The 16028-nt window shown below is 45.8% G+C and overlaps 1 protein-coding gene across 1 annotated transcript; it reads left to right on the top strand.

Annotated features, from left to right (window-relative positions):
- The first annotated feature begins 1913 nt into the window (after positions 1 to 1913).
- On the top strand, positions 1914 to 7280 carry LOC311140245 (complement C3-like). The gene is given in 2 exon segments (XM_084175201.1): positions 1914 to 3946; positions 3950 to 7280. Coding segments are annotated over 2 exon segments (4992 nt in total). The 5' UTR covers positions 1914 to 1936; the 3' UTR covers positions 6932 to 7280.
- Positions 7281 to 16028: the final 8748 nt, after the last annotated feature.

The following is a 16028-nucleotide window of genomic DNA, read 5'->3' as shown; positions in this document are numbered from 1 at the left end:
CAATGGTCACTCTGACAGAGCTCCAGAGTTCCTCTGTGGAGATGGGAGAACCTTCCAGAAGAATAACCATCTCTTCAGCACTCCACCAATCAGGCCTTTATGGTAGTGGCCAGACGGAAGCCACTCCTCAGTAAAAGGCACATGACAGCATGCTTGGAGTTTGCCAAAAGGCACCTGAAGACTCTCAGACCATAAGAAAAAATATTATCTGGTCTGATGAAACCAAGATTGAACTCTTCGGACTGAATGCCAAGCATCACGTCTGGAGGTAACCTGGCACCATCCCTACGGTGAAGCATGGTGGTGGCAGCATCATGCTGTGGGGATGTTTTTTTAGCGGCAAGGACTGGGAGATTAATCAGGATTGAGGGAAAGATGAACGGAGCAATGTACAGAGAGATACTTGATGAAAACCTGCTCCAGGGCGCTCAGGACCTCAGACTGGGGCGAAGCTTCACCTTCCAACAGGACAACGACTCTAAGCACACAGCCAAGACAATGCAGGAGTGGCTTCGCGACAAGTCTCTGAATGTCCTTGAGTGGCCCAGCCAGAGCCCAGACTTGAACCCGATCTAACATCTCTGGAGAGACCTGAAAATAGCTGTGCAGCAATGCTCCCCATCCAACCTGACAGAGCTTGAGAGGATCTGCAGAGAAGAATGTACAGGTGTGCCAAGCTTGTAGCATCATACCCAAGAAGACTCGAGGCTGTAATCGCTGCCAAAGGTGATTCAACAAAGTACTGAGTGAAGGGTCTGAATACTTATGTAATTATAGTAGCCTTGGTGAGTAACCCCCACACATCAGCCATATAATCCACCCACCTACCCCATCCCTGGACCTTCACTATCCAATGGTCCCTGTCCAGGATTGTTTAATCATTACATTAGACAAAACCCTGCTAGTGCCAGGGGTGAAAAGGTGACGTTGACACAGTGTGTGTGGATACGGAGCGTCTCGTCATTGACAGGAATACGTATCTCAGTTTGGCCCGTTATCAAACATAGGCTGACCCAAAGATAGGGTCTACCTAGGGTTGCATTTTTTTCAGGTAATTTCTCCAGAATTCCCAAGTTTTCCAGGTGGATGTTTATCAATAGGTCTTATGCTATGCAGCTGTAGGCCTTACAAAACTATGCAACCACTTGACTATGCAGATAATGGAGTTAAACATGGCAGTTTGGTAATAAGGGACAGTTAGTGTTCAGTAAATAGGTCAATTGTTTCGGCTTGTTTTCAGCTAGTTGTTCAGCGTTAGTTGATTGCAAGCACTGCTTGCACACTTTCATAGCAAAGCCATGGTAATAAGATTATTTGAGAAAGAAATCCATATACAGTACTACTGACTGAGGCTGTGTGTGTGTGCGTGCGTGCGTGCGTACAGTGAGATACTGTACACTGAGTTCTCTATTCTAATGGGGGTGTTGATGTTGTGCTGACACACACTGTCTCATTATGAGATGCACTGAGATCTCCATGGCATTTAGGGTATTGGCGTTGTTTTGACAGTGACTGTATCATGCATGACCTACTGACTTGTCTTGAAACCAGATCTGAACTAAAGGAGTTAGTTAGCTTCGGCTTAAATAATAGCACGTCCATGTCCTTTTGCTGATTAATAATATAACTTTTTTTTTGCCATTTTGTTTTATTAAGTTGTTTGTTTCAGTGGTGTAATATAAATCACAGTAGTTCCAGTTCATTTCTAACCTGTATATCGCTCTGATAGGTTTTGTGCTGTTTGTTTTGCTTAACAGTGGACTTTTCAACTACTCTTATCAGTACCGCTGGTTTCCCAACTCTACTGCTGGGAATTAACACACCCCATGGGGGAGTCACCCCTGGAACCTCCCACAGAATGAGCTAACCCTAGACAGAATAAAAGCCAGGGTTGGAGAGTGAAGGCACTATTACAGACCCAGAATCAGTGGTGGAGATGTGGGTCAGCAACTTGCTGTGTCTGGCCGCTCTGGCTGTTGCCCTCTCTTTACCTACCTTCTCTGATGGAGCTGCACTACATGTGTTGTCAGCTCCTAACCTGCTGCGTGTGGGCAGTAATGAGAACATCTTTGTGGAGTCTCAGGACCATACAGGAGGTCCCCTGGACATTCAGATCATGGTGAAGAACCACCCTACCCAGAGCAAAGTGCTGGCCTCTAAATCAGTTGTTCTGGATCAAGCAAACAACTTCCAGGCTCTGACACAACTGGTCATCCCAGAGGGGGACCACTTTGTGGACTACCCCAAGCAGAAGCAGTATGTGGTCCTGCAGGCCAAGTTCCCTGACCGTGTCCTAGAGAAGGTTGTCCTAGTCTCCTTCCAGTCTGGATACATCTTCATCCAGACTGACAAGACCATTTACACACCGGCCAGCACCGTCTACTACAGAGTGTTCTCTATGACTCCTGGCCTGGAGCCTCTGACCAGGGAGATATTTGTGGACAAGGAGGTCGCCAAAAACAAAGAGATTGCAGTCTCTGTGGAGATCATGACTCCTGAGAACATTACCATCTTCAGGGAGATCATCAACCCAGACAAGGGAGTCAAATCTGGACAGTTCAATCTCCCTGCGATCGTCAGCTTCGGGACATGGCATGTGGTCACGAGGTTCCAGAGCACTCCTCAGAAGACCTTCTCATCTGACTTTGAGGTCAAGGAGTATGTTCTGCCCAGCTTCGAGGTTAGTCTGACCCCAGAAAAAGCCTTCTTCTACGTCGACGACAAAGACCTGACCGTTGACATCACTGCCAGGTATCTATACGGTAAGGAAGTGACAGGGACAGGCTATGTGGTGTTTGGTGTCATCACAACAGAGAATGAGAAAAAGAGCTTCCCCGCCTCTCTGCAGAGAGTAGTGATCGGAGAAGGTAAAGGAGTGGCTTGTCTGAAAAAGGAACACATCACACAGACTTTCGCAGACATCAATGATCTGGTCAAACAGTCCATCTTCATCTCAGTCAGCGTGTTAACAGAGGGTGGGGGTGAGATGGTAGAGGCAGAGAAGAGAGGGATCCAGATCGTCACTTCACCATACACCATCCTCTTCAAGAGAATGCCCAAATACTTCAAACCTGGCATGCCTTTCGACGTCTCGGTTTACGTTACGAATCCCGACAACTCTCCAGCCAGTGGAGTGGAGATTGAGGTGACTCCAGATAATGAAATAGGGGTGACCAGGGCCAACGGTTTTGCCAAAGTTACACTTAACACTGTGGCATCGGCCAAAGAGCTGCCAATCACTGTGAAGACCAAGGACCCGGCTATCAAACACACCAGACAGGCAGAGGCCACCATGAAGGTTCTCCCATACAGGACTTCCACCGGGAACTTCCTCCATGTCGGGGTTGACTCTAATGAGTTGAAAATAGGAGACCCAATGAAGATCAATCTGAATCTGGGACCCCTCGCCTTACAAAACCATGAAATTACATACATGTTCCTGAGTAGAGGTCAGCTGGTGAAAGTGGGCAGATTCAGAAGACAGGGCAATGCACTGGTGACACTGTCAGTGCCTGTCTCCAAGGAGATGCTTCCGTCATTCCGCATCGTAGCGTACTATCATGTGGGAACAGCTGACCTGGTGGCAGACTCTGTCTGGGTTGACATCAAGGTCTCCTGCATGGGCTCACTGAAAGTGACGTCGACCAGACCCAAGCCATCCTATGAGCCTCGTAAGGCTTTTAGCCTGACCATCACTGGAGACCCAGGAGCTAAAGTAGGGCTGGTGGCTGTAGACAAGGGAGTCTACGTTCTCAACAACAAACACCGTCTCACACAGACCAAGATCTGGGACACTATAGAGAAGCATGATACAGGCTGTACAGCTGGAGGGGGAGCAGACAATATGGGGGTGTTCTATGATGCTGGTCTGGTATTTGAGACCAACACTGCTAAAGGGACTGGGATCAGAACAGACCCCAGCTGTCCTGTTAATTCTAGGCGGAGGTGAGCAGTGACCATCAGTGACGTCATCACTAGTATGGCCAGTAAGTACAATGGTCTGGCCAAGGAGTGTTGTGTGGACGGGATGAGGGACAACACCATGGGATACACCTGTGACAGACGGGCCCAGTACATCACAGATGGGGACATCTGCGTCCAAGCCTTCCTCGTCTGCTGCAATGAGATGGCCTCCAAGAAGGATGAATACAAACAGGATGCACTGCTGCTCTCACGCAGTGAGAAGGATGATGATGATGCGTTCATGCGGTCTGAAGACATTGTGTCTCGTAGTCAGTTCCCTGAGAGCTGGATGTGGGAGGACACCAATCTTCCTGAATGCCCCGCCCAAGCCAAGAACTGCGAGACCACATCTGTAATAAAGAACAACTTCCTGAAGGATTCCATCACCACCTGGCAGATAACAGCCATCAGCCTCTCTAAAACTCATGGTATCTGTGTGGCAGATCCGTTTGAGATGATAGTTCTGAAGGAGTTCTTCATCGACCTCAAGCTGCCCTACTCAGCCGTCCGCAATGAACAGCTGGAGGTCAAAGCGATCCTCCACAACTACAGCGAAGACCCCATCATTGTGCGTGTGGAGCTGATGGAAAATGGTGAGGTGTGCAGCTCGGCAAGCAAGAAGGGTAAGTACAGGCAGGAAGTGAACATGGACCCCATGTCCACCCGGGTTGTACCCTATGTCCTCATCCCTATGAGGCTGGGCTTGCACTCCATTGAGGTCAAGGCGTCTGTGAAAAACTCTGGCAGGAATGACGGTGTGAAGAGGGACCTGCGCGTTGTGGCTGAGGGAGTGCTGGTCAAGAAGGAAAACAACGTACTCCTGAACCCGGCTAAACATGGTGGTGAGCAGACGGCACACATACCAAGTGGAGTTCCCCGGAACCAGGTGCCAAACTCTGATGCTGACACACTTATTAGTGTGACAGGTGGAGAGCAGACCAGTGTGCTGGTGGAGCAGGCCATCAGTGGAGACTCTCTGGGCAGTCTGATAGTTCAGCCAGTCGGGTGTGGGGAACAGAACATGATCTACATGACCCTGCCTGTCATTGCTACACACTACCTGGACAACACCAAAAAGTGGGAGGATATTGGCCTGGACAGGCGGAACACAGCCATCAAGTACATCAACATTGGTTACCAACGTGAGCTGGCCTACCGTAAAGAAGATGGCTCCTACGCTGCTTGGTTAGACAGAAAGAGCAGTACCTGGCTGACAGCATACGTAGTGAAGGTGTTTGCCATGTCCAGTACACTGATCAGTGTTGAGGAAAAAGTGCTCTGTAGTGCTGTCAAGTGGCTGATCCTGAACACACAACAGCCAGACGGCATCTTTAATGAGTTTGCTCCTGTCATTCACGCAGAGATGACGGGTAACGTGAGGGGGTCGGACAATGACGCCTCTTTGACAGCCTTTGTTCTCATCGCCATGCAGGAAGCAAGCTTACTGTGTGAGCAGGTTGTCAACAGCCTACCAGGCAGTATGATTAAGGCAGTAGCGTACCTCGAGAAGCGTCTTCCCCACCTGACGAACCCTTATGCTGTAGCTATGACCTCCTATGCTCTGGCCAATGCAGGGAAACTCGACAAAGAGACCCTACTGAAGTTCGCCTCTCCACAGCTGGACCACTGGCCAGTCCCTGGTGGTCACCAGTACACGCTGGAGGCCACGTCGTACGCTCTGCTTGCCCTGGTCAAGGTGAAGGCCTACGAAGAGGCCGGCCCCATAGTCAGGTGGCTCAACAAGCAGAAGAAGGTGGGAGGGGGATACGGATCCACACAGTCCACCATCATGGTGTTCCAGGCTGTGGCTGAGTATTGGGGCAATGTGAAGGACCTGAAAGACATTGACCTGAACATCAACCTAGAGGTAGCCAGCAGGGCATCAGTCACCAAGTGGTCCATCAACAACAAGAACCAGTTCCACACTCGTACAGACAAGGTCAACTCCATAGACAAGGACTTGACAGTAAAAGCCTCAGGAAATGGTGAGGCGACCTTGTCGGTGGTGACACTGTACTATGCCCTGCCAGAGGAGAAGGCCAGTGACTGTGAAAGCTTTGACCTCTCTGTCACCCTCACTAAGATGGACAAAACAAGCCACGAGGACGCCTTGGAGTCGTTCATGCTCACTATTGAGGTATTGTATCGTAACTCAGAGAAAGATGCGACCATGTCTATCCTGGACATCGGCTTGCTGACCGGCTTCATTGTAGACACAGATGATCTGAAATTGTTGTCCAAGGGGAGGGAGCGCTACATAGAGAAGTTTGAGATGGACAAAGTTCTGTCTGAAAGAGGGTCTCTCATCCTATATCTAGACAAGGTGTCCCATAAGTTACCAGACAGAATATCCTTTAGGATCCACAGAGTACAGGAAGTGGGAGTTCTACAGCCAGCTGCCATCTCTGTATACGAATACTACAACCAGAAGCACTGTGTGAAGTTCTACCACCCACAGAGGGAGGGTGGTACTCTGAGCAGACTGTGTCTTGGAGACGTGTGCACGTGTGCGGAAGAGAGCTGCAGTATGCAGAAGAAAGATGAGCTAGATGTCAACCGCATAGACAAAGCCTGCGGCGCGGGACTGGATTACGTTTACAAAGCTACGGTGGTGGACTCGAAGCTGACGACACACACAGATACTTACACCATGAAGATCGATGAGGTCATCAAGCCAGGTACTGATGAGGGAGTGGAGGGGAGGAATCGTGACTTCATGGGACTAGCTTACTGTAGAGAGGCTCTGGGTCTAAAGCAGGGGAAAACATACATGATTATGGGGAAGTCTGAAGACCTGCACAGAGTGGAGGATAAAGGACTGTTGCAGTACAAGTATGTCCTAGGAGAACAGACGTGGATAGAGTACTGGCCCTCACAACAAGAGTGCACGTCCAGAGACTACAGAGAAGTCTGTCTGGGCATTGATGAGTTCATCAACCAGATCACAACCTTTGGCTGCCCTGTTTAGCTTCTCTTCTTGTTTAGTTAAATTTAAATTTTTGTAACATTGCAATCCAGGTTGCATGCCCTGTCATAACTCATTGTAACCTAGAGAGTGTATGGAGATGAGTTTGACCACTTGGAATATATTCTTTTAGAAACTGACCAGTAAATTCTGTACACTGTGCACAATAAAACAGTTTGGGAAAGAAAATATGTTTTATTTTAAAGTTAACCTATGATGATAATACATACATTTAAGTGTGCCATTTACAGTCGTCATAGTTACATTTTCTATGGCTTTATTTTAGCACTAAAATGACCCTGCCTTCTGTAATAAGTATGAAAGAAATGCATTAAAAAAACATATTGTCTAATTCCTTTGTGTGCGTGCCATCAGTCATTTTGGGGATTTAATTGTTTATTGGTTTTAAACACCAAACAAAAACGATTTATGTTTAAGGTTGAGTTGGATGGTAACTGTTTTTGTTCACTATTTGAGCACCAAAATGGCCAAATATCTCTTTCTGGTCCACATGGCAAATCAGTCAGAGTACTATACATCTTTCAGTACTTCATCATTGTTTTTACCAAATGCGATCAGGATTAGCAAACATTTTCTCCTGCCCCATATGGCACTAAGCAAATAAGATGTACTATATACAAATCAGTCAGGGTAATAGACACTTTCATCACTGCTTTTACCGATGTGGAAACTTGTTTATAGAAACAAGATTATTTATAATCAGGGGTTAATTTATTATGAGCAAGGTTTTGACATTAGGGGTACAGACAAAATACACTGACCCTTACCAGGAGGAAGTGTGTTTGAGTCATTGAGCTTTTGTTTTACAGACATGTCATCATGGGAGATATGCAGTATGTATTTTAGCAGACAACAGTTGTAGTGGGATCACACGCACGCACACGCACACACACACACACACACTGATGCGGAACCTTTCATGTAAGCCTTGGGGATGACACAGCTGGAGTGGCTCTGAGTGTTTGAAGGACATTTCAGTCTCAATCAGTGAAGATTAACGACGAAAATAGAAATAATCACCCCACATTAACCATAGCTCAACATCCTCACTCTCTTCCTGAACCCAGATGACAAAGCAAGTCTAAAGCCCCATTTATACCTGGTGCTAACATGCATCCTTTGTTCTGATCTTGTCAACATTCTGATTGTGTCCACATTTTTTGACAGGTGTAGACAATCAAAATACACATTGTGATCTTTCTGACCACATCCGGAGGTAGTCAAGCACGCATTGTATGTGGACATCTTACAAGTGTACAGATCTGGTTGGTGAAACAATTTAACTCATCATTATGGCGAAAGTAAAATGATTGACTAAGCATTACATTATTTTGAAAGAATATCTCTCAAATAATTGTAATACATGGAAGGACCAGGAAATCTGGTCACAATGCCGAGAGAATGGACAGATAACACATTGTAATACCATGGGCTCTATTTGAACATACCTAATGTAATGGTAAATCTAAGCGCAGGCGATAGCGCTATAGGTTCAGCGTTGTGTCCAAAAAATGTCACTATCACAATTATCGGCGCACTTGCTGGCGTTGGCACGAAAGGGCTGAGTTTTGATGAATAAATAAGTTGTTAGTGTGTCAAGGCTTGGCCCCTCACTGGCCAATCAGAACGTGCTCCATGGCGAAATATGTGGTTGCTTCAGGTTGTGTATTTACGGTTTTTTATGTATTGCCTTGGAATCAACTCCAATTCCAATGTTAGTCCGTTATAGTTTGTTAAATGGCTTACAGAAACGAAATATAGACCTATCCCATCTTTGCTAAATAGGATAACTTGAACCCATTTCCAGTCCACATTCCTCTAAGTAATTGCATGGCTTCAATAGCATTCACACTGATATAGGGGCTAGGCCTACTGTAAATTGCATTATGGCTGAGCATGGACATGCAAAACATTGTCAATAAGCAAGATTAAATTAATTACTGATAAGGCCTAAAAAGAGAAAGAATAATTTGAATCAAATTCTAAACAAAACAACTTCCTTTAAATAGGCTATGACGTTGAAACAATGATGCTGATTCAAACATACCATTTTACTATCAACATTTAAACAAAGTCAAATAACATATGTCTAATTAAATATGAAATTCAGCATAATTTCAACCACCACTGCGTATGCCAAACATTAGGAACACCTTCCTAATATTGAGTTGCACCCTCTCCTTTTGCCCTCAAAACAGCCTCAATTCGTCAGGGCATGGACTCTCCAAGGTGTCGAAAGCGTTCCACAGGAATGCTGGCCCATGTTGACTCCAATGCTTCCCACAGTGGTGTCAAGTTGTGGATGTCACGCTGTGATTTGAATTTTCCTTTAAATCAGAGCGCATAGGAGATAACTCAGAGGTCACTGTCGTGGTGGATGGTAGTTTTGTTTCGCCACTCCCCTCCTCCTCCCTCCTCATTCAAATTCTCCAGGGTCCCAGAGCAGCTGTTCTCATATGTCACACAAACACTATCTCTCTCACAAACACTCTGTCACATATGGATACACATACACACACACACCCCTTATTGACACCTTGGCAGTAAATTACTATGATCTGAGAGTTGGAGGTCATTGATATAATACTTTTTTCATGCCGCTCTCTCTTATGGGATAAATTAAGAATGGTAAGATTTCAAATCAAATCAAATCAAATTTTATTGGTCACATGCGCCGAATACAACAGGTGCAGACATTACAGTGAAATGCTTACTTACAGCCCTTAACCAACAGTGCATTTATTTTAAACAAAAAAAGTAAGAATAAAACAACAACAAAAAAGTGTTGAGAAAAAAAGAGCAGAAGTAAAAAATAAAGTGACAGTAGGGAGGCTATATATACAATAGAATAAAGTGACAGTAGGGAGGCTATATATACAGGGGGGTACCGTTGCATAGTCAATGTGCGGGGGCACCGGCTAGTTGAGGTAATATGTACATGTGGGTAGAGTTAAAGTGACTATGCATAAATACTTAACAGAGTAGCAGCAGCGTAAAAAGGATGGGGTGGGGGGGCAGTGCAAATAGTCCGGGTAGCCATGATTAGCTGTTCAGGAGTCTTATGGCTTGGGGGTAGAAGCTGTTGAGAAGTCTTTTGGACCTAGACTTGGCACTCCGGTACCGCTTGCCGTGCGGTAGCAGAGAGAACAGTCTATGACTAGGGTGACTGGAGTCTTTGACAATTTTGAGGGCCTTCCTCTGACACCGCCTGGTATAGAGGTCCTGGATGGCAGGGAGCTTTGCCCCAGTGATGTACTGGGCCGTACGCACTACCCTCTGTAGTGCCTTGCGGTCAGAGGCCAAGCAGTTGCCATACCAGGCGGTGATGCAACCAGTCAGGATGCTCTCGATGGTGCAGCTGTAGAATTTTTTGAGGATCTGAGGACCCATGCCAAATCTTTTTAGTCTCCTGAGGGGGAATAGGCTTTGTCGTGCCCTCTTCACGACTGTCTTGGTGTGTTTGGACCATGATAGTTCGTTGGTGATGTGGACACCAAGGAACTTGAAGCTCTCAACCTGTTCCACTACAGCCCCGTCGATGAGAATGGGGGCGTGCTCAGTCCTCTTTTTTTTCCTGTAGTCCACAATCATCTCCTTTGTCTTGGTCACGTTGAGGGAGAGGTTGTTGTCCTGGCACCACACGGCCAGATCTCTGACCTCCTCCCTATAGGCTGTCTCATCGTTGTCGGTGATCAGGCCTACCACTGTTGTGTCGTCGGCAAACTTAATGATGGTGTTGGAGTCGTGCCTGGCCATGCAGTCATGGGTGAACAGAGAGTACAGGAGGGGACTGAGCACGCACCCCTGAGGGGCCCCCGTGTTGAGGATCAGTGTGGCAGATGTGTTGTTACCTACCCTTACCACCTGGGGGCGGCCCGTCAGGAAGTCCAGGATCCAGTTGCAGAGGGAGGTGTTTAGTCCCAGGATCCTTAGCTTAGTGATGAGCTTTGAGGGCACTATGGTGTTGAATGCTGAGCTGTAGTCAATGAATAGCATTCTCACGTAGGTGTTCCTCTTGTCCAGGTGGGAAAGGGCAGTGTGGAGTGCGATAGAGATTGCATCATCTGTGGATCTGTTGGGGCGGTATGCAAATTGGAGTGGGTCTAGGGTTTCTGGGATTATGCTGTTGATGTGAGCCATGACCAGTCTTTCAAAGCACTTCATGGCTACAGACGTCAGTGCCACGGGTCGGTAGTCATTTAGGCAGGTTATCTTAGAGTTCTTGGGCACGGGGACTATGGTGGTCTGCTTGAAACATGTTGGTATTACAGACTCAGTCAGGGACATGTTGAAAATGTCAGTGAAGACACTTGCCAGTTGGTCAGCACATGCTCGGAGTACACGTCCTGGTAATCCGTCTGGCCCTGCGGCCTTGTGAATGTTGACCTGCTTAGAAGTCTTACTCACATCGGCTACGGAGAGCGTGATCACATAGTCGTCCGGAACAGCTGGTGCTCTCATGCATGCTTCAGTGTTGCTTGCCTCGAAGCGAGCATAGAAGTGGTTTAGCTCGTCTGGTAGGCTTGTGTCACTGGGCAGCTCGCGGCTGTGCTTCCCTTTGTAGTCTGTAATAGTTTTCAAGCCCTGCCACATCCGACGAGCGTCAGAGCCAGTGTAGTATGATTCAATCTTAGACCTGTATTGACTCTTTGCCTGTTTGATGGTTCGTCGGAGGTCATAGCGGGATTTCTTATAAGCGTCCGGGTTAGAGTCCCGTTCCTTGAAAGCGGCAGCTCTACCCTTTAGCTCAGTGCGGATGTTTCCTGTAATCCATGGCTTCTGGTTGGGGTATGTACGTACGGTCACTGTGGGGACGACATCATCGATGCACTTATTGATGAAGCCAGTGACTGATGTGGTGGATTTAGTGCTGGTCTAGAAACATGAACTGAGCAGGCCACAGGTAGGACCGTGAAATTAGACAGTAACATATTGTCTTGAAAATGTCATTTATTTTGTTTAAAGGACAGAGAAGGTAATTTAAAGTTCACACCCTGAAAGGTATTTAAAACCATTTGAGAAATGTTTAAACTACTGGATCATATGGTGTCAACATTCAAACCATTTCTATCCAGGGTATTTTTCAATTTAAGCGCTAAAGTTGGGTGATGGTAGTGATGGTGGTGGTGGTGATATGAAAAACAACTTGTACTAGATAAATGTAGAGTGTTACAGAGCTGCCTCGCATGACCCAGTGGAAAAGAACACACTACAGGTGCACCCCAGAAAACTGTGTAGGGAGTCCGTCTGTAGTACTCCACTGAATTATAGCCCTTGTACCGAGTGCCTGCTTTAGCTAGCCAATAATAACACAGGCTTGTGCCATGGAGGATCTCCTTTCTACTTTACATGGATCTGGCCATCATAATTATTCCTTAATTGGAAGGCATCCAAGAGACAGTGCTACAGTAGCCTACAGCAGCACATTATTACTGTAGCCATAGAAAATAATGACAAGAGCATTACAGTTATGGGTACACTTAACAGTAATTATACAGTATTTCTATGACCGTAGACTGCTACTGAAGGTGCAATGGGATTAATAGAGATATAATTACTAGAATGAGAAAAGTCCATCAGACAACAATTTGACAGCACACTCATGAGTACACTCAATACAGTGGGGGAAAAAAAGTATTTAGTCAGCCACCAATTGTGCAAGTTCTCCCACTTAAAAAGATGAGAGAGGCCTGTAATTTTCATCATAGGTACACGTCAACTATGACAGACAAATTGAGAATTTTTTTTCCAGAAAATCACATTGTAGGATTTTTTAGGAATTTATTTGCAAATTATGGTGGAAAATAAGTATTTGGTCATCTACAAACAAGCAAGATTTCTGGCTCTCACAGACCTGTAACTTCTTCTTTAAGAGGCTCCTCTGTCCTCCACTCGTTACCTGTATTAATGGCACCTGTTTGAACTTGTTATCAGTATAAAAGACACCTGTCCACAACCTCAAACAGTCACACTCCAGACTCCACTATGGCCAAGACCAAAGAGCTGTCAAAGGACACCAGAAACAAAATTGTAGACCTGCACCAGGCTGGGAAGACTGAATCTGCAATAGGTAAGCAGCTTGGTTTGAAGAAATCAACTGTGGGAGCAATTATTAGGAAATGGAAGACATACAAGACCACTGATAATCTCCCTCGATCTGGGGCTTCACGCAATATCTCACCCCGTGGGGTCAAAATGATCACAAGAACGGTGAGCAAAAATCCCAGAACCACAGAGACAGTGCTAGTGAATGACCTGCAGAGAGCTGGGACCAAAGTAACAAAGCCTACCATCAGTAACACACTACGCCGCCAGGGACTCAAATCCTGCAGTGCCAGACGTGTCCCCCTGCTTAAGCAAGTACATGTCCAGGCCCGTCTGAAGTTTGCTAGAGTGCATTTGGATGATCCAGAAGAGGATTGGGAGAATGTCATATGGTCAGATGAAACCAAAATATAACTTTTTGGTAAAAACTCAACTTGTCGTGTTTGGAGGACAAAGAATGCTGAGTTGCATCCAAAGAACACCATACCTACTGTGAAGCATGGAGGTGGAAACATCATGCTTTGGGGCTGTTTTTCTGCAAAGGGACCAGGACGACTGATCCGTGTAAAGGAAAGAATGAATGGGGCCATGTATCGTGAGATTTTGAGTGAAAACCTCCTTCCATCAGCAAGGGCATTGAAGATGAAACGTGGCTGGGTCTTTCAGCATGACAATGATCCCAAACACACCGCCCGGGCAACGAAGGAGTGGCTTCGTAAGAAGCATTTCAAGGTCCTGTAGTGGCCTAGCCAGTCTCCAGATCTCAACCCTATAGAAAATCTTTGGAGGGAGTTGAAAGTCCGTGTTGCCCAGCGACAGCCCCAAAACATCACTGCTCTAGAGGAGATCTGCATGGAGGAATGGGCCAAAATACCAGCAACAGTGTGTGAAAACCTTACAGAAAACGACTTACAGAAAACGTTTGACATGTGTCATTGCCAACAAAGGGTATATAACAAAGTATTGAGAAACTTTTGTTATTGACCAAATACTTATTTTCCACCATAATTTGCTAATAAATTCATGAAAAATCCTACAATGTGATTTTCTGGAGAAAAAAAATCTCATTTTGTGTACCTATGATGAACATTACAGGCCTCTCTCATCTTTTTAAGTGGGAGAACTTGCACAATTGGTGGCTGACTAAATACTTTTTTCCCCCACTGTATGTAGTAATTATATTTATATGACTGTAGCCTGCTACTAATGTGCAGTACAATATGGTTGATATACCCAGCTATCCCTGGGAACTGAGAATAACCGACACCCTGCAAGCTGGCATAATTGAAGCCTGAGGCTGTGCTGGGCTGATGGCTGGTGATGTCGTAAACCATGTCCACTGTCAGTGCCGAAATTAAGAGACAAACAGATCCAGCAAATCAAGGCTGTGTCACCAGCTGAATCCGAGACATGAATGCCTTGGTATAACCATGCTATATGGTGCAGTGAGTCAGTGTCAATCATCGGGCCCGGCTCCACAAGGGGCCAAAAGGGGGCTTAGCCCCCTCAGTTGAAACTTGTGCCATGTCAATTTTCTGTCTCTTTATAAAAAATAGCAAAAAATGGACAGAGCGGACAAAACAGCATCATGGACAGAGCGCATCGTGGAGTGTGTGGGGGGCTATGGAAAGCCACTGGGTGGTTAGATATGACTCCTTTGGGTGTCCATAAAAAGCGGGGGAAACGTTGCTCATCTATGTAAGGCTAAGTGAATAACGTGGTATGCCTCAGTCTGTAATATTTGATTTTGATTTATAAGGATGGGGTCAAGTTTACAGTTGAAGATGCTTCACTCAACTCAGCCTCACGCCCCACCACTACAGAGTTCAGTAAGCTTCTTGGCCAGCTGTAAAAGGCGTTAGTGTTAGTAGCCTATTTCGCTCTAACCAGCTAATCTACCACTGCCACGATGGTTATCAGAAATCAAACCACTGAGGCCGCCGCCAAGCCCACTAGCCTTCCACTAGTGCTGCCAAGATAATGGCTCCACAGCCCGCTCCACCTACAACTGTTCCTGAAGAGCTTGGAACAGAGGAGCCAGCCCAGGTTAGCCTATATAATCCTACCCTAGCCGCAAGTGTTCTGTAATATTCTTTTCATTTAATAGCAACTGGTTCATAGGAAGAGAGTGGCTGGAATACTCGGTTACTGCAGATGTGTCACTTCTTGTTCAAAAGTACTCATTAATACTGGCATTTTAACTTTTATTTTTATTGTGGTATAGCGTGATATAAGCAGAATTCAATATAATTGCATTGCAATAACCCAAATGGGTATAGCTACATATCGGTATGTTTCATCATAGAAATAGATAGCCTACATTTTATTTATATGATAGCCGATCGCTTTTCATGTTTGCAAATGGAACTGTACGTATTGGAAATGTGTTTATGGTAGGCCGGCATTGCTTAATTGATTACGTGCGACGGTCGAATTTGGTCCACAGAAGTGTATTGGGCCATATCGCAATGTGTGGCTGAACTAGCCTAATTATAGATTGTGTCATGCTTTTATCGATCAGATATTTTGTTTATAGGCTTATAGTAGGCCTACCGCTGTTCTGTTCCGTTCGCATTCATTCGTTCGCATTTGCAGTTGTGTTGGTATTCAAAGCCAAACTGCTATCCACTATTTTTGTTTTGCATTAATAACTAGGCTACTGCTTTCAGCTTTTAGTTTGCGTTATTTTGATAAGACAGCTGTGTGTAGGGCTGCACTCACATAGGCTGTTTGTAATAGGTTAATTACCCTATCTATCTTGCAACCTACTGTATATTCATTGCCAAAATGGCTTTGCTTTAGTGTGTAGGGCGCTGTCCATTGTACTGATACAGCGAAGCAGAGATAGGGTACATATTCCGTTCCGTTCTGTCACTTCAAAAGCACTCAATGGTCTTGGAGTCTTGCTGTACTTTCTCGCGCTGTCATGTCCTTTATCCAGTTTCCGTTTCTTACACCTCGTTTTCATCTTTTTCACCCCTTCTTATCTCCTCCCCTTCTCCCCACCTTAAATGACAGAGCAGGAAATTGCCCC

Source organism: Coregonus lavaretus (assembly GCF_964263955.1).
Source record: "Coregonus lavaretus genome assembly, chromosome: 13".
Taxonomy (NCBI): domain Eukaryota; kingdom Metazoa; phylum Chordata; class Actinopteri; order Salmoniformes; family Salmonidae; genus Coregonus; species Coregonus lavaretus.
The sequence above is the reverse complement of the archived record's forward strand: the minus strand, read 5'-3'. Positions and strand labels throughout refer to the sequence as shown.